General features: G+C 37.1%; 2 protein-coding genes across 6 annotated transcripts in view; one reads left to right on the forward strand and one right to left on the reverse strand.

Annotated features, from left to right (window-relative positions):
- Positions 1-732: 732 nt before the first annotated feature.
- On the reverse strand, positions 733-5,167 carry ormdl3 (ORMDL sphingolipid biosynthesis regulator 3). 5 transcript variants are annotated; one of them, XM_046854081.1, is made up of 5 exons: positions 5,088-5,145; positions 4,059-4,126; positions 3,565-3,772; positions 2,854-3,005; positions 733-1,101 (listed from the first exon to the last, which is right to left on the reverse strand). In XM_046854081.1, exons 3-5 carry the CDS (start codon positions 3,736-3,738, stop codon positions 966-968), a joined length of 462 nt encoding a protein of 153 aa, XP_046710037.1. In that variant the 5' UTR covers positions 3,739-3,772; positions 4,059-4,126; positions 5,088-5,145; the 3' UTR covers positions 733-965. The 5 variants fall into 5 exon arrangements, with proteins under 5 accessions (XP_046710037.1, XP_046710038.1, XP_046710036.1 ...); XM_046854082.1 differs by lacking the exon at positions 4,059-4,126 and adding an exon at positions 4,808-4,828 and having other exon boundaries at positions 5,088-5,128; XM_046854080.1 differs by lacking the exon at positions 4,059-4,126 and having other exon boundaries at positions 5,088-5,167.
- Positions 5,168-21,679: 16,512 nt separating this feature from the next.
- The window catches only part of wnt3 (wingless-type MMTV integration site family, member 3), a 31,475-nt gene continuing 29,786 nt past the window's right edge, over positions 21,680-23,368 (forward strand). The window contains 1 exon segment of the mRNA XM_046853427.1: positions 21,680-22,122. Within this exon segment, the coding sequence (XP_046709383.1) occupies positions 22,037-22,122 (86 nt within the window). The 5' untranslated portion in view covers positions 21,680-22,036.

Here is a 23,368-nt window from a genome sequence, read left to right on the forward strand (position 1 = left end):
CCGAGACCTGCGTCGAATCCGGTCGGGGACACACATGCGATATACATGAAATCAAATTTTAAAAATGAAAACACGTTTACCACAAAGTTCCCGCTTGTCCAATCACACGAGGTGAAGCTGCAATAAAATTAGAATTTCTTTATTTAAACAAATATCTTACATTACGTTACGTTATATGGACAAAAGTATTGGGACACCTGACTTTCCCAGCCATATGTGGTTCTTTCGTCTTTGGATGCAGGAGCATGAAATTTAACCTTCACTTGAACTAGGAGACCCAAACCTGCTCCAGCATGAGAATGTATGATCCTGTACACAAAACCAGCTCCATTAAGATCTGCTTTACGTGGGTTGGAGTGGAAGATCGTCTGCTGTAGAGCTCCAACAATATTGAACACCTTTGGATGAATTGGAATGTTGACTGAACCCCAGACCCCAGGCCTCCTAACCTCATCTACATCAGTAGCATCACTGGGGTTGAATAAACACAATCTTCAGAAGCACACTCCAAAATCTAGTGGAACATCTACCCAGAACAGTGGCGCTCATTAAAAGAGGAAATGGGGACTAAATGTGGAATGTGGTGTCCAGATCTTATGGTCAGGTGTCCACAGACTTTTGCCCATTATAGTAGACAGTGTGTTAATACACTATAGGATGTTATAACACTGATGTTCCTGGGCTTTCATAAGTTTTTCTTCACAGCTCCAAGGTTTAATAATTCACAGGGAAGAAATAAACCATCTCCTTTAATATTTTGGTGGAAAATCCCAGGCAAATCGATGACTGGCACCTATGAAATCGATTCACAATCCGAGCACGAACGTTCGGTGTCAAAGTTTCCATTCTTTTTCTTTTTTTTTGCTCAACGCTTCTTGCTGTGCTTCATCGAAACCCTCTGAATCTGAAGACACGGTCCAGGTGGAGAACCCAAAGTTCGGGGAATGAGCGGAAAAGCGAGTACTTCAGTACTTGTTAATCCCGAAGAGACGAACTCCGTGCAGCTGAGGAAGCTTGGGGATGAGCACAGTGAGCAGAGACAATGTGTTGATGAAGAAGTGGATCCGGTCGTACTTGGTGTAGAAGCTGGTAAGGAAGTACCTAGAGAAGGAGAAAAGGATACAGGATATCAGGAAGGATGGAAAGATGAGAGAAAAAACAGAGATCAAATCCAACATACTGCTGACCCGTGTATCACTTTATGCTGATAAAATAAATACAAATAATAAACAATACAACATCTGAACAAATAAGGAATAAAAAACATCTAGATGATCACCATATGTGTCAAAACCTTAAAAATATTTATTATTTACTGGTACACAAAAACCTGTAAACTGGATTATTATAGAATATTGTTTTTCTTTTTTCTCTTCAGCACATAATTTTAATCTGTTAAATATATATATATATATATATATATATATATATTAATGGGTGGAGGTTGATGATTAGAATAGTGGATGAGGATGGAGGTTGAGGATTAGAATAGGGGATGATGGAGGTTGGGGATTAGAATAGGGATGAGGATGGAGGTTGGGGATTAGAATAGTGGGTGAGGATGGAGGTTGGGGATTAGAATAGGGATGAGGATGGAGGTTGGGGATTAGAATAGTGGATGAGGATGGAGGTTGGGGATTAGAATAGGGATGAGGATGGAGGTTGGGGATTAGAATAGTGGATGAGGATGGAGGTTGGGGATTAGAATAGGGATGAGGATGGAGGTTGGGGATTAGAATAGTGGATGAGGATGGAGGTTGGGGATTAGAATAGTGGATGAGGATGGAGGTTGGGGATTAGAATAGTGGATGAGGATGGAGGTTGGGGATTAGAATAGTGGATGAGGATGGAGGTTGGGGATTAGAATAGTGGATGAAGATGGAGGTTGGGGATTAGAATAGGGATGAGGATGGAGGTTGGGGATTAGAATAGGGATGAGGATGGAGGTTGATGATTAGAATAGTGGATGAGGATGGAGGTTGGGGATTAGAATGGGGATGAGGGTGGAGGTTGTGGATTAGAATAGGGATGAGGGTGGAGGTTGGGGATTAGAATAGGGATGAGGATGGAGGTTGGGGATTAGAATAGGGATGAGGGTGGAGGTTGTGGATTAGAATAGGGATGAGGATGGAGGTTGGGGATTAGAATAGGGATGAGGATGGAGGTTGGGGATTAGAATAGGGATGAGGGTGGAGGTTGTGGATTAGAATAGGGATGAGGGTGGAGGTTGGGGATTAGAATAGGGATGAGGATGGAGGTTGGGGATTAGAATAGGGATGAGGGTGGAGGTTGTGGATTAGAATGGGGATGAGGGTGGAGGTTGGGGATTAGAATAGTGGATGAGGATGGAGGTTGGGGATTAGAATAGTGGATGAGGATGGAGGTTGGGGATTAGAATAGGGATGAGGGTGGAGGTTGTGGATTAGAATAGGGATGAGGGTGGAGGTTGTGGATTAGAATAGGGATGAGGATGGAGGTTGGGGATTAGAATAGTGGATGAGGATGGAGGTTGGGGATTAGAATAGTGGATGAGGATGGAGGTTGGGGATTAGAATAGGGATGAGGATGGAGGTTGGGGATTAGAATAGGGGATAAGGATAAAGGTTGATGAGAAAGAATGATAGGGTGGACTGATGATGATGGAAACTGAGGATGAGGATAAATAATAAGAATAGGAATGAAGATGGAGATTGTGGATGGGAAAGAAGGAAAAGTATTGGAATATAGGATGAAGATGACTATGAAGGTTGAGGGTGGGAATGAAAAATCAAAATTAAAGGTTGTGAATGGATGATGTAAGATAGAGCAAGAGAACGAGGACAGGGGTTGAAGATGGAGGATGAAGACACTCACAGTATAATGGGTGTGATGGTGAGGAACTTGCGCGAGGCTGTGAACTGTACACCGTAGTCCATCTGCTCCCAGTGAGTGAGAAGTCGAGCCTTGCCCTGGTCCGGGGTCTCGAACGGAGTCCCCTTTACTGTGTGTAGCAGGAGATACATGCACTGAAAACACACACACACACACACACACACACATTATCCAGGCGTATCTCCAACTTTAGCCAAAAAATCTAATGTTTATTCAGCACATATTCAGCCACTGTATCAGTTTATCTCTGTATCAGCACAGATTCTGCAAATGTACACTCAAAAAAAAAACATTCAGAGTCATCAAAAATAATAAATAAATCAAAATAAGAAACAGGTGGTCTTCAGTGGTGGACAATTCTGTTGAGATACTCCACATGAAAACCAGCTGCGCCGTGAAACAACACGATTGTGAGCAAAGAAAAAGAAAACCATTCGGCACTCACTACAGGAAAGAGAAGTGAAAAAAAAAAAATAACAAAATTACTTTTTAAAAATTATTTTATAATACACAGAAGCCTCTGGGTGAGGAGGCCTGGGGTGCAGTCAGCGTTCCAATTCATCCTGAAGATGTTCGATAGGGTTGAGATGTCACATGACCTTTTTCTGCTAATCAAGCCCTCTTACTGACAAAAAATTAAGTGTGTGTGTGTGTGTGTGTGTGTGTGTGTGTGTGTGTGTGTGTCTGTCTCACCATGTTGTGGATGAGGTTAGTGAGCGTCCACACCACGGCCACACTGACGAACGGGATGCTGAGCAGGATAATGTGAAGGAGGCCGATGCCCAGCAGGTAGGACAGCCACATGCCCCGGCTGTTCATCACGCGTGTGTTAGGGTTCACCTCGCTGTGCGCCGTGCCCACGTTCATCGTGATGGTGAAGTACACACGAGGACGTCTGCGTCTAGAGACAGTCGGGGAGGACATGCAGACAAATGAGTGTTGATGGACTGGAAAACCAAAGTAGCTAAGAATTTAAGTGTTATACTAACGGTCACCACAAGGGGCATCAGAACATTTACGTTTAAAAGGTATTTGGGAGACCAACTTACATCTCATTTATAATCAAATCAGACAGACAGACAGACAGACAGACAGACAGACAGACAGACAGACAGATAGATAGATAGATAGATAGATAGATAGATAGATAGATAGATAGATAGATGCTGAAAGCTGAAAGCTCTTACAGATATTACAAAGCAGTTTAAATCTTCAGACAGATTTTTCTTCAGTGAGTTTTACATTCTCACTGATCCTGAAGACAAGAGCAGGACATTCTGTTTACGCGTCCAAGTGAAAAAGCAGGTTAGAGGGAAAAAAAAAACTGCAGTGCAAAGTAGGGGAAAGAGCATGATGAGGACGTGGAGGATAGAGGATTATAATAATAACAGTAATAATAATAATAATAATAATCAAAATAATAATAATAATACATTTAAAGTGATCTGCATCAAAGATTTAACATTGGACAAGGCATAAATAAATAAATAAATAAATAAATAAATAAATAAATAATAAGTTACAATGGTTCATATAAAAAATTAGCAACAAGAATAAGTATTCTTAATAATAATAATAATAATAAGTATTAATAATAATAATGATAATAATAATAAGTATTATTATTAATAATAATAATAATAATAATAATAACAATAATAATAATACTAATAATAATAATAATAATAATAATAATAATAACAATAATAATAATAATAATAATAATAACAATAATAATAATAATCATATTAATGATATAGTTAGAAAAGGCTTTAAAAAACATAACTTTAGTTTTTTTAATGTCAAAACTTTTTTTTTCAACTTCCTTAAAGAAAGATATTTGTACACTACAGTACATTTGCTGTTAAAATCGGTTGTCATGGAAACCGCGTGGTGCGAGTTATCAGAAATAAAAGAAGTAAAAAAAAATACTCACGAGTGAAGCTGCTTCTGATGACTGATGATAATAATAATAATAAGTGTGATTTAAACTCTTAATTCCTATTAGCAGTTTAATAATAATTATTATTAGCAGTAGTTAGTAGTTAGTAGTTAGTAGTAATTTCAGACAGTGTTCACTCGAAAATACCCCCCCCCCTCCCCCGTGACCGTCCACGCGGTTTCCATGGCTACGCGGTAGCTTAATGACGTAATAATACGAATAAAGCGGGAAATATTTACGACGTCAAAGAGAACGCGGGGCAGCGCGCGCGGACCTGAGAGTAGCAGCTGATCCTCGTCAGTTTGTGCGCTCGAGCGACCGAACGCGGAGATTTAATCTTCGGGTGGGAAATAAATTCTAATTGGCTCTGGAAAACCACGTGGACCAACGTCAGCCAATCCGCTAAGGGGGCGTTGAGTATTTAAATTCGGTGATCAAACGCCCTTGGTGACGTCACAAGAGCCAAGTGGGAAGTGTAGTCTTGTCGCGTGCTTTTTTAAATTGTATTTATTTATTTAATTCAAGTGAATAATTTAATCTTCTTTGTTCTAGATTTTTTTTGTAAATTTTAACATTAATATGTAGCTTTTTATTTTATATAACAAAATAATAAATAAGACTATAGAAAGAACATCTCACTCTCCAGTGCTCTGTATTGATTAAAAAACTATAATTACAGTCTTGATGTCACGCAAATGAGTCTGGTTCCACTTTTGAGTCTGGTTCCTCTCAAGGTTTCTTCCTCATAACATCTAAGGTAGTTTTTCCTGGTTACAGTCACCAGGCTGCTCATCAGGGATAAACACACACCATTCACCTTAACTGTTAAATTCTGTAAAGATGCTTCGAGACAATGTCTGTTGTGAAAAGCGCTTTAGAAATAAACTTGACTTGACCCAAATGTGTCCCAGAATGACAACGCCCCTGTGCACTTCAGCTCCATGAAGATCTGCTTTCCATGGTTTGTGTGCAAGATCTTCCTGCTCTAGCACTATTGAGCCTTTGGGAAGAACTGGAACATTGACTGCACCCCAGACCTCCTTGTTTGTCCTTTTTTATTTTGTTTTTCACAGTTTATTCTTATTAACATTTGGGATCGACATTTGAACAGTTTTCATTTTTAAAACTATTCTAAATAAAATGCCTGCTTGATTAAATAATATATAAAATAATATTTTAGATTTTTTATAAAAATGACATACAATAAAATTTTTTTTAAATGTAATTGATTAATTTTAATAAAAAAATTTATTAAAAAATAATTGAAAAATTAAATTGATTAAATAAAATTTAATAAATGGAAACAATTTAATTAAATAGTTTATATATTTGTTGGACCCCATTTTGGGTAATACATATAAACTATTTAATTAAATTGTTTCCATTTATTAAATTTTATTTAATCAATTTAATTTCTTTATTTAAATTTTAAATTTAAAATAAATCAATTACGTGCTAAAATTTTTTAATTGTGTTATTTTTATAAAAAAATCGAAAATATTATTTTATATATTAAAATGTGTGTGTGTGTGTGTGTGTGTGTGTGTGTGTGTGTGTTAATTTTTAAGACATGATCCACTTAACTGTTCTATTTATTTTAGCATACTCTAACAAACGTCTTTATTCCTTTATAACGTGCATCATGTTCTTCCCTTATTCAGCCTCTTAATATTATTATTTCTTCTCTCTTGAGGGAACACGTGTTGCGACGGTTCTTCAACTTTGCCTGCAGTTTAGAATTTCCACAGACTCGCCCTTTCTTACAGAAACATTCACAAGATCAACAGCTGCTGTTACACAACCATAAAAATGTAAGTGTATTAGAATGAGAAATACGCTCTATTTAGAGTTGTTTTAAACAAATCTTCTGAGGACACAAAAGAAGAAAATGCAGCTCTTTATGACTGTCACACAGCACTGACACTAGAGACTCCTTCCATCCATCCAAATGTTACATAAACATCTTCCTCCAAAAATACTTCAAAAACACTATTTATTTATTTTACATTTTCCTACATTTAGGTCTCAAGTCTTTCACCATGTGGATGAGTTGTTGCTATAGAAACGATGCTCGTACAGAAACTCGATCAAATTCTGACCAATCAGAATGGAGAACTGATCACAGCAAGATGAAGGGATCAGTAGTTTCACCAGTAGGGCGCAGTAGAGAGCAGCAGCCAGCAGATGTCGCTGTCACCCCAACAATGCTTCAGCGTAATACACACACGATATAAAACACGAGGCTTCATCAAAGTAGTGCCTCATATATAAAAATCACGTTGACTTCATGGCTGAAAAAACACGTGACATTCATACGTGTGTTGACACTTCACACACACACACACACACGTTAGGTCCGTGTGTCAACTCAGTTGTGTATTTTTTCCTTTTCAATCTATTGTATAATGCTAATCATTATGTTAAAAATGAAGAAATTAATAAATTGCTCAATTAATTATCCAATTAATCAATTATTCAAATAAATAAACAAATGAAGAATGTCTTTTTTTTGTTATAATTGCACATGAAAAGAAAGCATGGACAATTTTCTCATATCTCTGAAGCACCAACCAGTGCTACAGCTAAACCTCACCGTTCCTCTAATTAGCTTGTTAGCATAATATATTACGATGATCCACCTAAAATCAATAAAAAAATGCTCCATTAAACACACACAATATGGACAAAAATATTGAGACACCACTACTTTTCCAGCCATGTTGGTTCCTTTGCTCAGATTCTTCCCACACAGTTGTATCGGATGTCTTTAGATGCAGGAGCATGAACATTTTCCCTTCACTTGAACTAGGAGATCCAAACCTGTTACAGCACGACAATGCCCCTGTGCACAAATCCAGCTCCTTGAAGATATGCTTTACATGTTGTGGGGTGGAGGATCTGCTATAGCGCTAAAAACCACATTGAACACCTTTGGGATTGAATATGAACGATGACTGCATCTCAGACTTCAACATCTTCTACATCAATACCTGATTTTACAACACCCATGTGGCTGAATAAATCTCCAAAAATCTCCACAAGCACACTCCAAAACTGCGGAAAATCCAGGCAATGGTACTGAAAATTACACTTCATGTCAAAAGGTAGCGCACAAGCAGTTAGCTAGCTAGCTATAAAAACTAACTAGCGCTGGTGATAAAAATAGATGATGTGGTAGATGGACTCTTTAACTGACTTGTTAAAATAACTGAGTTGGTTCAGTTATATTTTAACAGATTTGGCCTTTTTTTTTTTTTTTTTTTTTTTTGATGATCAAATATAAGACCTAACCTCCCAAAAGTGTCCCTCAAAGGTGAAATGCTAACACAGTGGTCAAGGTATTGGACTTCTAGCCAGAAGGTCATGAGGTCAAATCCCCGCACTATCAATCTGCTGCTGCTGGGCCTTTGATTATGTCCCTTAACCCCCAGATGTATAAATGAAGTCTACCAAATGCGGTAAATGCTATGTGACAGATGAGAGCCATTGTGTCCATCATTTAGAAAGCCAGCTAGCTAACATTGCTAATATTCATGTAAATCAGGTTTTATATTTTACAAACGCAAGCTAAAGTACTAAATGATTAGTCGGCTAATGTTAGTGTTTAAAATGTTTTTTTGGTATATTGCTATTCTATTAAAAATATTTGATGTGTTCAGTTTGCTAGTCATGCGAATGCTAACTCGCTATCCAGATTTTAGAGTAAACTAATATTAGTGATATACGAGGTGGTATCAAAAAGTTTTGAGACTAGTTTTGTAACACGCCAACAACTGAAAGCACAAGGCTGCAGGCACAATCACAGGGAGCACCGACCTTTATAAGTAAGTGTGCCAAAAGACATGCGCACTCTATCACCGAGCCCTCCTCACATGTGAGTTTCTCGGTGGAAAAGGCATGATCTCAATTCCGATTCAGATTTGGCTCCTGCAGACTTCGCCCTCTTCCCGAAGATGAAGGTCCAGCTCAAAGGTCGCCATTTTGACACCACTGCGGAGATCACAGAAGGTGTTTGACACGCTTCGAGAGGAAGGCTTCCAGGATACGTTTGAGAAGTGGTAGGAGCGGTGGGAGTGCTGTATTACTGTGCAATGTGACTATTTTAAAGGTGATAGTCGGTGAACATATATAAATAAAGTACATTCTTGTAAACAGAGCGAGCGAACTTGTTGATACCACCTCGTAGTGTTGAGTCTGGTGATGAAGAAAAAGGTGTAAAAATGTTTCTAGGTCTTTTTTTTGTATTCAGCACCAAAGAATGAGGGCTTGAGGAGTACTGTAATGTCCATGTAGTCTCTGAAAGCTCCATAAACACTATGGATGAGTCGAGGATCCTGGACGGAACGAGATGTGCGAGCATGCTATTTCCTTTCCCCGACTGCAACAATGAGCGAAACACAGTGACGTGCCGCTTTCACACCTTAATTTTAGATCAGAATTGTTCTGCCACATCCTCTCCATATATCCTCTTTACTAGTTCTCACTAAGGTGTGTAGAACGCCTGGGAGGAGACGAGCCAGCGAGGAGAGAGGACAGGAGCGAAGGACTTTGTGACCCAGGCCCCGTCTGATGATAGCCCCGCTGGAAAAAGGGCCGAAGCCCCGAGACTCCATTGTTGTCGGACGGAGGAAGCGGAGGATTAGAACACCAAAGAATTTCAATAAAAGAAGTGTCTGTTAGGAGGTTGAGGGTGTTGGGGAGGACCGTGGGGCCTGGGGCATTGTCCCGGAGGGTGGCTGAGAGCGAGAGGAGGGGACTAGCATGGGCATTGTGCTTTGGGGAGAGTAGAAAGGTGGTGGGGGGGGTTGTATTTCTAAAGGTGGTTATTAGGACAGAGATGGCGAGGGGGTGGCTGTTGACTCTTCATCTTGTGTGAACAAAGTCTCTGGCACGTAATACCCCCCAACACTCTCTCTTTCTCTCTCTTATATTCTCTCTCTCTCCACTCCTCTCCTTCTTTTACAAGGGTCATGAATACCGGGGCCGGCCCTACTGAGAGCCCCGCCAAGCCCCGGACCTGCTTGAAAGCTTATTGTCTGGCTTAAGTGAGGTTTAATTAAGCGAGCTGTGTGTCCTGAGAGGAGAGCAGCGGCCTGAAGAGCTCGGGGCCTGTGGAGATGCTGCGCTCCCCAATGGAAGGCTTGATGCTGAGCATTCAGCTATTGAAGGAGAAAGTGTTTGCTGCTCTAATGAAAAAGGTTTGTTTGGGGGTTTCAGGGTAGGAGGAGGAGGAGGAGGAGGACAAGGACAACGAGAAGGAGGGGCTCGTCTGGGCTTTTTTGTCCCTGGCTTACAAAGTACAGACAAAAGCAGTGATATTATACAAATGCCCCCATTTCCAGGACATGTTGCTGGGACAGGGGCCTGCAAACGGCACCGAATGCTTTTTTGCAGCCTTTTGGAAGGCGTGCTAACTAATTTATCTCATTTAGGCACACAAAACACAAAAAACACAGAAAGGTGTTTTGTCTGCAGATAGACTGCAGTGTGTACCGGGTGGATTCATTGTTTCATAGTCCAGTCAAATCAAATTCAATTTGTGTAAGAAAACTTTAAATATATATCATTTGCATTCTGAAAAATAGAAATAGCATTATAAAGAAACAAAAAAGATTAAAAAATATATATTATAAATAATGATATAAAAATGAAAATAAAATAATTAGAAAATAGAAAACAAAATGATAAAAAATTAAGAACAAGATTAAATGAAGTCTTAATTTTTGAGTTTTACAAAAATTATATCAATTAATATTTAATGACAAAATCTCAATCATACATCACAATGAAATCAGATTTTTGACATTTTATTTTACTTATTTACATTTTTTATTCAATGTAATAACAAGCATTTTAAAATGCAATTTATTGTATTTATAATAACAATTATTTATTACAATATATAAAAAAAATTATTGTTTTGAAATTAATAATACAATTTATTAAATAATGTTTTTAAAAAAAATTTACTTTTCTTTCTTACTTTCTTTATTTGTATTTTTTTTGTTTATAATTATGTACTTATTTCCAATTTTATGTTTTTTTACCCTCCATATTATCTTGTTTCTTATCTTGTTTAATACATTAATTAAAAAAGTAGTAAATGATCAGGCCCTGTTATTATTCTCAAAATGTTTACATCATTTTTATTAATAGAAGATCATAGAAATTAAGATTTATAACATCAATATTATTAAAAAATCATGTTTTGTTTTATTTGGTGTAAAAACCTCTGATCTGTGATGTCCTTCAAACCAACCACAATTTTATATTATTGTTTATAATCAGCAATTACAGAGATCCTATCAAATATACACTATATTGGCAAAAGTTTGTGGACACCTGACCATAATATTGGTATGTGCTTTTTTTTCTCACATTTAGTCTCCTTTTGCTCTTATAATAAGCTCCACTCTTCTGGGAAGGTGTTCCACTAGATTTTGGAGCATGCTTCTGAAGATTTGTGTGAGATTTATTCAGCCGGAAGGGTGTTAGTAAAGTCAGGTGATGTAGGTGAGGAGGTCTGGGGTGCAGTCAGTGTTCACATTCATTCCGAACATGTTCAAAGGTTATCATGCTGGAACAGGTTTGAGTTTTCTAGTTCAAGAAGGGGAAATTTCATGCTACCACAACTAAAGACGTCCTATAGAGAATTGTGCGCCTCCGACTTTGTGGGAACAGTTTAAGTACAAAGAAAATATGGCTGGAAAAGTCAGGTGTCCAAATACTTTTGGCTATATTGAGTGTTTTTTGTGATACTTTGGCCTGGTAATTGACTGAGCAAAATGGTATTGGAATAAAAATACAATACGACATACAACATCTAATAAGAAATATATCAAATAATATGCAGATTTTATGCCGGTGGTCCCCAGGGGTGGACAATCTTTAGGAGACTCTCCACGTGAGTATCATCTGCACCACGGAAAAATGTAAGCAAAGAAAGAAAGCTCTGGAAGGTTGTAGATGAATTAAAATGCTGACTGCAACCCAGGTCTCTGTACCTCACCTACATCAGTACTTTTACTTAAGCTGAGTGAACACAAAACTCCACAAGCACACTCCAAACTCTAGTAGAACATCTTCCCAGAAGAGTGGAGATTATCATAACAGGAAATTGGGACTAAATGTGGTATGGGATGTTCAGAAAGAAGCATATAGCAATCTTATGGTCAGGTGTCCACATACCTTTGGCATATAGAGTATATGTTAATTGACTGGCGTAATAAGTTCCTTTTTATATTTATATAGGCAGTGTGTGTGTGTGTGTGTGTGTGTGTGTGTGTGTGTGTGTGTGTGTGTGTGTGTGTGTGTGTGTGTAATATATCAGAGGCTACTGATTCCAAAAGCGAGAGGCGGATTAAAGGTTCAGAGTATTAACCAGACTTCCCATACAACTCCAGGAACAAGCTGATTCATGGGATTTTCTTTATCCCAAATGTGGAAATAACAAATAATGAAATTCTTCGAGGAAGGGAAAAAAGGGGTCAGAGGAAGAGGAGGGGAGTGAGGATAAAGTACAAAAGACAGAGAGATTGAGAGAATGAAAGAGAGAAAAGCCATGTGTGAGGAGAGGGCGGGGCCCGCTCGGGTTAAGAAACTTTCTCGCTGTAGTGCAGTGTGTGGATGCCCTACTAATCCAGGTTTTATTGGTTGCCTATGTCCGGTCACACTGTCCGGATTGAGTGTGTGTGTGTGTGAGGGGCTTCGGGAGGGAGGCTCTAGACGTGTCACTCATTGTGGCTGAGCTAATGGGGCTACAGACAGAGAGAGAGAGAGAGAGAGAGAGAGAGAGAGAGAGACAGGCCTGAGAAAAAGCTGGACCTGGTTACAGCCTTCCTCGGGTCGCCTTAGAAACTTGCACCGTTGGGGGCCTCAGTGTGTCGCTGCCCTCCTGCATGCATGCAGATACCAAAACCCACACACACTTCATCTGAGATAGCTCCAACTCAAAAGTATAGATCGTCACAAGAAAACCTGCATTGCATAATGTTTGTTATATACAATAGAACATGGAGCTTGATTTCCTTCTATTTCCTGTGTCAGATGTTTTGACTCGTCCCGGCTACAAGACATCCAAACTTGTTGCCTTTGTGACATTGTGGGGGCTGGATGAGGGGTGATGTATTACCCATCGCCTAATAAAAAGCAGGAGTGTCCGCAAACACGGCTAAATGAGGAAGGATGAGGGACTCCTGACCTCGGGGTCAAAGCTCCAGCCCTTTCTCTTTATTCCCATTGAAAAGCCACTGAGAGATCATCCACCGCTTCTCATTTCCATGCCGTAAGTGCCCACTCCCCTGCAATTCATTAAGCGCAATTGATATGAGAATCGACACTTCCTTCACACTACAAAAGGAACTTAGGCGGATCAAGACGACGCAGTTGCAGAAAAGGAATCGGGAGGGTTCTCGGAGTCGCGTCGGGACGCAAATCCGCGACGGCGATTCGAACGGAGAGTTCGTTTACGAGCGGTTCATCTCAACCTGGCCGCGGCCTTGACCTGGGAAATGTGGATTTGATGATCTCCGCCTGTGCACTACGCTTGAGGAGGCATTCTGCTATTCGTTTGCTGGTGCAAATAAAAAAAGGCCACTCTCTCTGACCTGAGAACGCTCGCGATTTTGTTCGTGTTTTCGGCTTTATTAGGAAAATCTTTCGTAGACGGTTTTGCAGACGGTTTTTAATAATCTGCTTCTTTGTTTTCAAAGTTCTGGAGAATTACACGCTTTATAATTTGAATAAAGAATTACATTTCTTCAATCTTTATCCTCGTCACGTAACATGTAACTTCAGTTCGAAAATGACGGTATTTTAAAGTGCTTTGTATTAATTTATTTTTTAAGTAAAGTAAAAGTTTAAAAAAGGGAAAGAAAAAAAAGTAGTTCATAATTACTTAAAGAAATAAAAGTCAGTTAAATCCAAAACATCTCAAGAACTTTAAATGTATCTCCAAGTGACGGGCCATATACCCCACACACAGGCGTTCAGTGGTGTCCTTCTTGAATCAATCCACCTCTTAATACCATCATTATGAAAACCATCAGTATTATATAGAAGCGCAGTAGAACAGAACAGAGTGGAACATCACACAGGAATCTCATCCAGCGGTGAATAAATGTCGTTACTAAAGCAAGAAACCAATTAAAAACTCAACAAGTATTATTAAATATATCCAGCCAAAACTTTGTAAACACCTGAACATAATGTGAATATTTCGGGATCCTGTACCACATTTGCTCCTCATTTCCTGTTATAATAACCTCCACTCTTCTAGGAAGATGCTCCTCTAGAATTTTAGGAGATTTGTGATCATTCAGACACAAAGGTACTGATGTAGGTGAGATGAAGAGGCCTGGGGTGCAGTCAGCATTCACATTCACATTCCAAAGGGGTTCAAGAGCTCGGTAGCAGGAGATTTTTCACTCCAAACCATATAAAGCAGATCTTCATGGAGCAGGCTTTGTGCACAGGAGCATTGTCATGCTGGAACAGAGTTGGGTCTCCTAGTTCAAGTGAAGGGAAAATTCATATACAATTTTGTGCCTTCAAATTTGTGGTAACAGTTTGGGGAAGAAGCACATAAGGCTGGAAAACTCATCTGCCCCAATATTTATGTGTAGCTTTATCGTGAATAATCCTCCAAAATGTAAACCAGGTTTGCAGTGGATCCCAGGAACACTGAATGACAATCCAACACTCCCCTTGGTTTACTGCATGTGTAAACCTTTTTGCAGAAAATGTGAAACGTGGCATGGTGCATAACAGTGTAATGGTTTGTGGAAAACTCTAGTTTTATTAACTCCAATTAGTGCTGGTTAATCCACATTATTGTTGAATTCTGGATTCTGATTGACCTGAAAACATACATGTGCTATACTTCATACTTCAAGGCTCTTCTCTGTTCTGGCACCGAGGTGGTGGAATGAACTTCCGCTAGACGTCCCTACCGCGGAGTCCCTGACTATCCTTCAAGCGACGGTTGAAGACCTACCTCTTCCTGAAACACTTAAATTGATGTACCAGTGTGGATTTATTCATTACTAGAGACTCAAAGCAGTTTTGTACTTCGCTCTGGATAAGGGCGTCTGCTAAATGCCGCAAATGTAGATGCTAATTACCGTTAACGTGAATCAGGTGTGCAATGGTATGAGTGTAATGGTGCAATGGTTTGTGGGGAAGGTAGTTCCTGTCTATAACCTTGATACATGGTGAGAACTACTTACACGTGAAGCTGTATGGCATTTATGGTAGGAGTATCCAGTGTCAGAGCTTCATAACAGTTTTCCCAAATCTTTCTAATAAAAGAGTTTCTTGTTAGTGTAACACTGCTTTTTAGTCTATCAAGCTCTTTTTTTACTTTTGTCCAATGATATTTATTTATAGCTACTATAATGTAACAGGAACTGTGTTGGATAGTAGATGTTTTTACAACGTAAGCACAAATGCCACCTTTAAATAGACATATATGTGCATCACGATGTTCTTTAATTTATGCAAAGGAGTAACTGTTGCTGTAGTAGGAGTGTTTAAAACCTTGGTAAGGCTTGGTGATATATTTATATATATATATATATATATATATATATATATATATATATATATATATATATATATATAAAATTGTATATAGAAGGTGGTATCGAAAGGTTTCAAGATTAATGGTGGAATTGATGCTATTGTGAACAAGTAAGCTACCACATCTGTGAAATTCTGTGTGAAACTGGGCAAATCTGCCACAGAGACGTTCTGACGTGACATAAATTTGACATGCGGCGATGCTGCAACGAGTCGTTCGAGGTGTTTCGAGCGGCATGCGTGAACAACATCACTGGAAGACGACGAGAGATCACGAAGACCTTCTCGTGCATGATGATCGTCGGAGAACCGTCCAGACATGTATGTGTATATATATTTATATCAACAGTGCAACAGTTACTAGTTTATATGCCTTATATGCATCTATAGCCATTCTTGCAAACCTGTAAAAACCTATTCATGGCTTGGGGTTTTCTCCAATCGTGACAGATTGTTTCATTGGAAAGATCCATTAAACTTCTCTCTGATGTTATCCCTCATGAACTGACACCAGAGAAATGCTCAACATGTGAATCTGGGCATGTGGTTTCAGACTGGTGTTTTAAGATTCTCAGGTTATCTTGAAAGAGTAACTTTTCTCACTTAAAAAAAAACAAAAAACAGAACGAGAACCCTCCTCGATCAAAAGAGAAGCCACATAGTCTCATGAGGGCACGAAAGGGCAGTGTCCACCAACAGCCATGGCAGATCTGCGAATGGATGGCCCCCTGTGGCAGAAGCTGAGCCACAGGCAGCTATAGTGCAGGCCCTTTTGATGTGAAGAATAAAGGCTATAGGGAGAAAGAATGTGGGGCACTGGGAAAGTGACCTCTAGTCTGTGGTCAGAGCTTTCTCTCTCTCCTGATCCAACACACAGCACATCTCCCTGCTGAGAGAGTGAGTCTGAAATCCTCCGGCTCCCTGCTGGAGACTTAAACCACAGAGCGTTAGTCTAAAGCCAATGAGTGCACCAGCGAAGAACAGCCCAATTATCCAGACCTGGAAGCTAGGATTTGCATTAAGGATATCACCTAAAGGGGATCTGTGCTCTTTCAAGACGAAATGGAAAGGATGTTCACGCTATCTCAGCCGTTTATTCAACCAGATCCTACTTGTTCTGTTCATCATACACATAAAAATACACACTTTTTTTAGGAAAAACACAAAAGTGTTAATGCTTTATTTTTTTTGGTGTAAAAAAATGTTTCTATGGTACATCCTTGAATCTGATTGGCCAGTCGAGTCACAAGTTTTGAACGCTTGTTCAAATACGCCTATACCCGTTTATATAGCGATTCATCGTTCATCGTATATATATATATATATATACGGAAGGAGTCTCCATTGATAGTTTTCCATTATTGTCTCAACAGAGAAGTCTCTAAGGCTCTCTTGTGTTTATATTAGATTATATTTACCTAATTTTTCTTGCAAAATATTAAAGGTTGATTAAATTGCGATTTCCAAATGCAAGTCAATATTAAAAAATATGAGGAATATGACTCTAAAGAATGGCAAAAAATAGCAGTTAAGAGAATTAGCTAACTTGAAGGAATATAGAAGTAAAAGCAACACATTGTAGTTAAATAAAAACCTAAATGATTTCTTGACTATTTTTTTTATAAATGTAAATTCTATTTACATTTTAAAAGATATCCTGTATTTCCTTAATGGATTTGAAAATTAAAGGAGCCTTTTTTGTAGGGTTCATTTTAGAGAGTAATAAAGATTTATAGACTTTAATTACACTAAACTGAATAAAATTATATTATATTATATTATATTATATTATATTATATTATATTATATTATATTATATTATATTATATTATATTATATTATATTAAAATACATTATATTAGAAAGAAAATTAAGGTAAAAAAGAAATGTAATTTATATTTGTCACATGTATTTTACAGGACAGTGCCCCTGGAGCACAGATGGTTAAGGACCTAGCTTAAGTGCCCCAGGAGTGCCCCAGCTTGGCGATACCAGGAACCCCCAACCTTCTGATCAGTGACCCAGAGCCTTAACCACTGATCTATCACTTTATATTTAATTCTCTTTATTTATGTATAATATAAAATCTTACTGTTCACAGTCTAAGCACCTTCTCCATGTCTCCAGTAACGACATTTCATTGTTTTGTGTACTGTGTATGTGAAAGAAAGACAAAGCTTGAGTTGATTTGAGTTGAGTTGAGTTGAGATTATATTATAGTATAGAATAGAATAGTATAGTATACAACAGATTATTATATTATAGTAAAGTATAGTATAGAATAGTACAGTACACTATAGAATAGTAGAATATAGAAAAGTAAAGAGTAGTATAGTAGAGTATAGAATACTGTAGTATAGTATAGAATAGTAGAGTAAAGTATTGTATAAAACAGTATAGTAGAATATAATATAGTATAGAATAGTAGAGTATTGAATACTATAGTATAGAATACTAACAGTAGAGTAGAGTACAGTACAGTATAGTACAGTAGTGTACACTAGAGTATAGAATGCAATAAAATAGTATAGTATAGTACAGTATATAGTAGAGTAGTAGAAAATTGTGTATTATAGAATAGAATAGTATAGTATAGAATAAAAGACAAAACAGTAGAGTAGAGTAGAGTAGAGTGGAGTAGAGTAGAGTAGAGTAGAGTAAAGAATAGAATACTTTATTATAAAATATTATATTATAGAATAGTATAGAACAGTATAGTATAGAAAAGAATAAAATATTATAGTGTAGAATAGTACAGTATAGAATAGTATAGTATAGAATAAATTGGAATAGTAGAGTAGAGTAGAGAAAAGAATATAATAGAATAGTATAGTATAGAATAGTACAGTATAAAATAGAATAGTACAGCATAGTACAGAATAGTATAGTATAGTATAGTATAGTATAGTAAATATACTATAGAATACAATAGAATAGTATAGAATAATACAGTATAGAATGGAATAGTAGAGTACAGTACAGTACAGCATAGTATAGAATATAATAGTACAGTATAGTACAGTAGTGTACACTAGAGTATAGAATGCAATAAAATAGTATAGTATAGTACAGAATAGTGTAGTGTACAGAAGAACAGTATAGTACAATAGAGTGCAGAATAGTATAGTATAGTATAGTATAGTATAGTATAGTATAGTATAGTATAGTATAGTGCAGAATAGTATAGTATAGTATAGTATAGTATAGTAAATATACTATAGAATACAATAGAATAGTATAGAATAATACAGTATAGAATGGAATAGTAGAGTACAACATAGTACAGCAGAGTATATAATGGAATAGTATAGAATAAAACAGTAGAGTAGAGTAGAGCAGAGTAGAGAATAGTTTATTATAAAATACAATATAATAGAATAGTATAGAACAGTATAGTATAGAAAAGAATAGAATATTATAGTGTAGAACAGTACAGTATAGAATAGTATAGTATAGAATACAATAGAATAGTATAGTAGAGTAGAAAAAATAATATAATATAATAGTATAGTATAGAACAGTATAAAATAGAATAGTACAGTACAGTACAGCATAGTATAGAATATAATAGTACAGTGTAGTATAGTATAGTATGGTATAGACTAGTACAGTACAGTACAGTACAGTATAGTAGAGTAGAGTAGAGTAGAAAAAATAATATAATATAATAGTATAGTATAGAACAGTATAAAATTATAATAGTACAGTACAGTACAGCATAGTATAGAATATAATAGTACAGTATAGTATAGTATAGATTAGTGCAGTATAGTATAGAATAGTATAGTATAGTACAGAATAGTGTAGTGTACAAAAGTACAGTATAGTACAATAGAGTGCAGAATAGTATAGTATAGTATAGTATAGTATAGTATAGTATAGTATAGTATAGTAAAGTGCAGAATAGTATAGTATAGACTAGTACAGTATAGTATAGTATAGTATAGTATAGTATAGTGCAGAATAGTATAGTATAGACTAGTACAGTACAGTATAGTATAGTATAGTATAGTATAGTATAGTATAGTATAGTATAGTATAGTATAGTATAGTGCAGAATAGTATAGTGATCTATTTCTCCTATATCTCCAGAGAATTGTGAATTATAAAAGATTTTGAAATATAATTGTGGCTCCAAATGGGCACAAAGCAATATGTGATCCTGAGGGACAATGGGATATTCACCTAGGAAGCTGGATCTTCATAAAGGAATTGGAATAAGGAAATCAAGAAAAAAAGTGGTGACGATTCTGTTGCAGGTTGTGGAGATCCGTGCTCATTTCACCTACAGTTAGTAGGTTTCTTATATCTTCATAAACCTGGCTTTGTGCACGGTATTGTGCACTGTCATGCTGGAACAGGTTTGGGTCTCCTAGTTCAAGTGAAGAAAAGATTTCATGCTTCAGCATCCAAAGACAATTCAACTTTGGGGAAAAGGTTTGGGGAAGAACCACATATGCGTGGAAATGTCCGGTGTCTCCAATACTTTCAGCTACAAAACAGCTCAGAAGCAGCATGTGGCCCTGAGGGACACCAGAATATCTAACTAGGAGGCCTTGTGAATGTAAAAGCAGCGTTTGTTAAATATTAACCCTAATTGACAAAATTATTAGCCCCTGATAGAAGCCTTCAGGAGAAACTGAAGGACCGTGTCGTTCAGCAGTTTACCAGCTGCATAGTTGAAATATTTGTAGGTTCAAAATGGAGAGATCTCGGAATGTCACCCTGAGGGACACCAAGAATTGGTTTATAAGTGCTGGTCATCACTTCCTGGGCTTTTTTTGTTGTTGTTGTTGTTTAAGAAAGACGATATTATTGTTTTACAAGCTTTATAAAGTGATTTTTATTTTTCAGGAAATTAAATAGATTAAATAAATAGCTTTTACCAAAGGAGTTCATTTAGTTCAATACATTTTTATTTGTAGAGCGATTTTAACAATAGACATTTTCTCCAAACTGCTTTACAGATATAAAGCGGTTATAAAATAATGTTTACGTATGTTCCTTATAACTATAGTTAGATGTAAGAAATATGAGAAATAGATTATTTTATTGATTTTTATGCCAAACTTATATTTTGGTAATATTTCGGGCAATTATGTGCAATAGACCCAAAAATAATTATTTACATAATTATTGCAATAACGTTTATAACTATTACTGTAGTCTGATCTGTTTTTCACTGCTGCTACACATTTTATTTCACTTAAAATATACCTTAATATGTAAATTTATTTAAATGTTCTTATTTTTATATGAATCTTTATTAAGTTCTTTTACTGTTAGCAACTGCAACCAGACAAAGTCTCTAATGAGTGGCCCAGTGGCGACTGTAGCAAGAACAAAACTCCCTGAAATTGTACGAGGAAGAAACCTTGAGAGGAACCGGAATCCAAAGTGAACACCGAATGTCCATTTATTACAGTTCATCATTGTAGATTGTCAAATTACAATAACTCCGGATGTTTCCTGCCATTTCGTGTTGAACCCCCCCAGACACCAGCACCCTCTTCGCTTTCCCTGCCTGAAGAGTTGCCCTCGTTACCCGGGTTCATCTTCCTGTCTATTACAAGCGGAAACTAAATTTTTTTCTCGCTTCTCTGCGCTTAATGAGGACGAACTCCGAGTCACAGACATTGTTTCACAATGTAACGTCGCTTGTTTAAGTGCTGCGTCGTGCCGTCTGCGAGTCAGCCCACCCGAATGACAATAGCGTTTATGTAAAATGTGCTGCCTTTGGGCCACTGGGGCATATATCACGGCATGCCTGGCCCTGCCACCACCTTTTATTGCTTTATTGTGCTCCCTTTGTGTGTCTCGTCCTCATACGGGTGCTGGTTGTGGGGAAGGAGGTTGTGAGGGGGTAAAGATTTTCAAGCACTTCCCAGTTGATGAGCTCAGGGATCGGTTAATCGGGTTAATGGGATTAATTAATCGGGTTAATTAGAATAGGATTAAACATAAACAACAACAACAACAAAAAACAACGTAGTAGTTACTAGAGCTTTTTGTGATGAATTAAAAACTCGGTGGTTACCATACTTTCATTCTTCCACCCTCCCTCTTTTTTGTCTCTTTCTTTCATTGCTACATTACCAGGGGGTGCTGGGTGATTGACAGATGGGCAGGAATAATAATTTTTTTTTTTTTTTTTGCGTAACCTAAGGCCATGCTCTCTGATTGGCTCTCTAGTTGACATCTCCAAACCTTGCTCATCTCTCTCTCTCTCTCTCTCTCTCTCTCTCTCTCTCTCTCTCACTAATATTGGCCCTGTAGATGAGACATCCTGAGGGGAAGGAAAAAAAAAAGTGGGGAGAGAAAAAGATATGTACCTTAGGGAAGAAGCTCAGAGAGAGGGAGGGATAGAGACGACGGGTAGGAGCGTGTGAGTGCGTGAGACATTTACTTCTCGATCTCCTGGGAGGACAAACACACTTTTTCTCGTCTTACTTTCTTCTTTCTTCAAGAAAAAATTTAAAAATTCATATTACCGAATTAAAAATAAATCGTTTTCTTGTTTTATTGGAAGAAAAAAAAAATTCAACCCAGATCTAAAAAACAAGGGGACTCCGAACTCCGTCCCCTCGCTGGAAATCCTATGTTCTGATCAATAAGACTTTACATCCACACAAGAAGACATACCTCATGGATTTGTACCTTGTTGGATATCTACATCTTCTGTGCGTGTGGTTGTCCAGCTCACGGGTGCTCGGAGCCTATCCCATCTGGTGGTGAGTAGCTCCAGTTTTTTTTTTGTTTTGCATCAGCTTTTTCAGCAGGATGAGTTGAAAAATCGAAAAAAATACCGAGGTCAACAAAATAATTTTTTTTAAAAGGTTGGATAATGTACATGCTTTCACTTTGATTGCGTGATAAAAAAAAAAGTCTCAAATCTCGATCCAAAGAAACGTAACCTTGGGTTTCTGGTGGAACAGGAAAAATTTACGGACACTGATTTGAATTTTTTTTTTTTTTTTTTGCTTTTTCACTTTTTAGAAAGTCGATTTTTTTCCCCAAAAAACATTCAGTTGTTTAAAACAGCAGCTAGCTTGATCGGCGTCTTGTGGAGGCACTTCAGCACTAATGGCGTGCCAGAGGGGGTAACAGTTAGTGTAAAACACATAAAAAAATAAAATAATAATAATAATAAAAAGGATAAAATAAAATAAGTGTCACTTTATGAATTTATTTTTATTTTTAGACAAAATTCAGTAAAAATTTGTTAAGGCACACATTATCTATCCATCTATCTATCTATCTATCTATCTATCTATCTATCTATCTATCTATCTATCTATCTATCTATCTTTATTTATTTATTTATTTATTTATTTATTTATCTATTTATTTATTTATTTATTTATATATTTATTTATGTCAAAGTTGACTTTAGCTAAAATGTGTAAAGGTAAAGATATCTATCTATCTATCTATCTATCTATCTATCTATCTATCTATCTATCTATCTATCTATCTATCTATAAAGAGGACAATTTTTCTTCTCTATTTAAACAGCTATAAGTCGCTGGATGTCTGGATCCATAGATCTGTTACAGACGTATTAATATGATAGTGACATGTTAATAAACAGTTTATACACAGTTTATTGCAACTTATCCAGCAGTTCTTTTTTTTTCCGACGTATGAACGATCATAACACATGACATAGAAAGTGCAAACAGTTCCTACAAACTTCTGTAAGACCATATTAGTAATAATAACAAATGTAATAAATAGTAATAAAAAAAAAAGAAAATCTTTCTGCAGTAGATAGCCAGTGCTTGGTCCATGGTTTGCAGTTTATCAAGGTTTTGTTTGTTTGTTTGTTTGTTTGTTTGTTTGTTTGTTTTCGATTACTGCAAATCTGTTTGCCTACAGTAGGTTTCCGACACAAGCCTGACTCCTGATCCAATATAATACCTGTCAGGATTATTGAACCCTTGCAGCTGCATTGCTTGTCTTGTCCCATTCCTAACC

The sequence above is a fragment of the Silurus meridionalis genome, chromosome 7 (genome assembly GCF_014805685.1).
Source record: "Silurus meridionalis isolate SWU-2019-XX chromosome 7, ASM1480568v1, whole genome shotgun sequence".
Lineage (NCBI taxonomy): Eukaryota > Metazoa > Chordata > Actinopteri > Siluriformes > Siluridae > Silurus > Silurus meridionalis.

Excerpts from the sequence above, each read along its gene's own strand:
- ormdl3 (XM_046854080.1), bottom strand. The coding sequence starts at position 3,738 with ATGAACGTGGGCACGGCGCACAGCGAGGTGAACCCTAACACACGCGTG. Across the intron at positions 3,006-3,564 it reads CTAACCTCATCCACAACATG|TGCATGTATCTCCTGCTACA; the intron begins GTGAGACAGACA and ends GTGTGTTTTCAG. Across the intron at positions 1,102-2,853 it reads ACCATCACACCCATTATACT|GTACTTCCTTACCAGCTTCT; the intron begins GTGAGTGTCTTC and ends CTCCTTCTCTAG.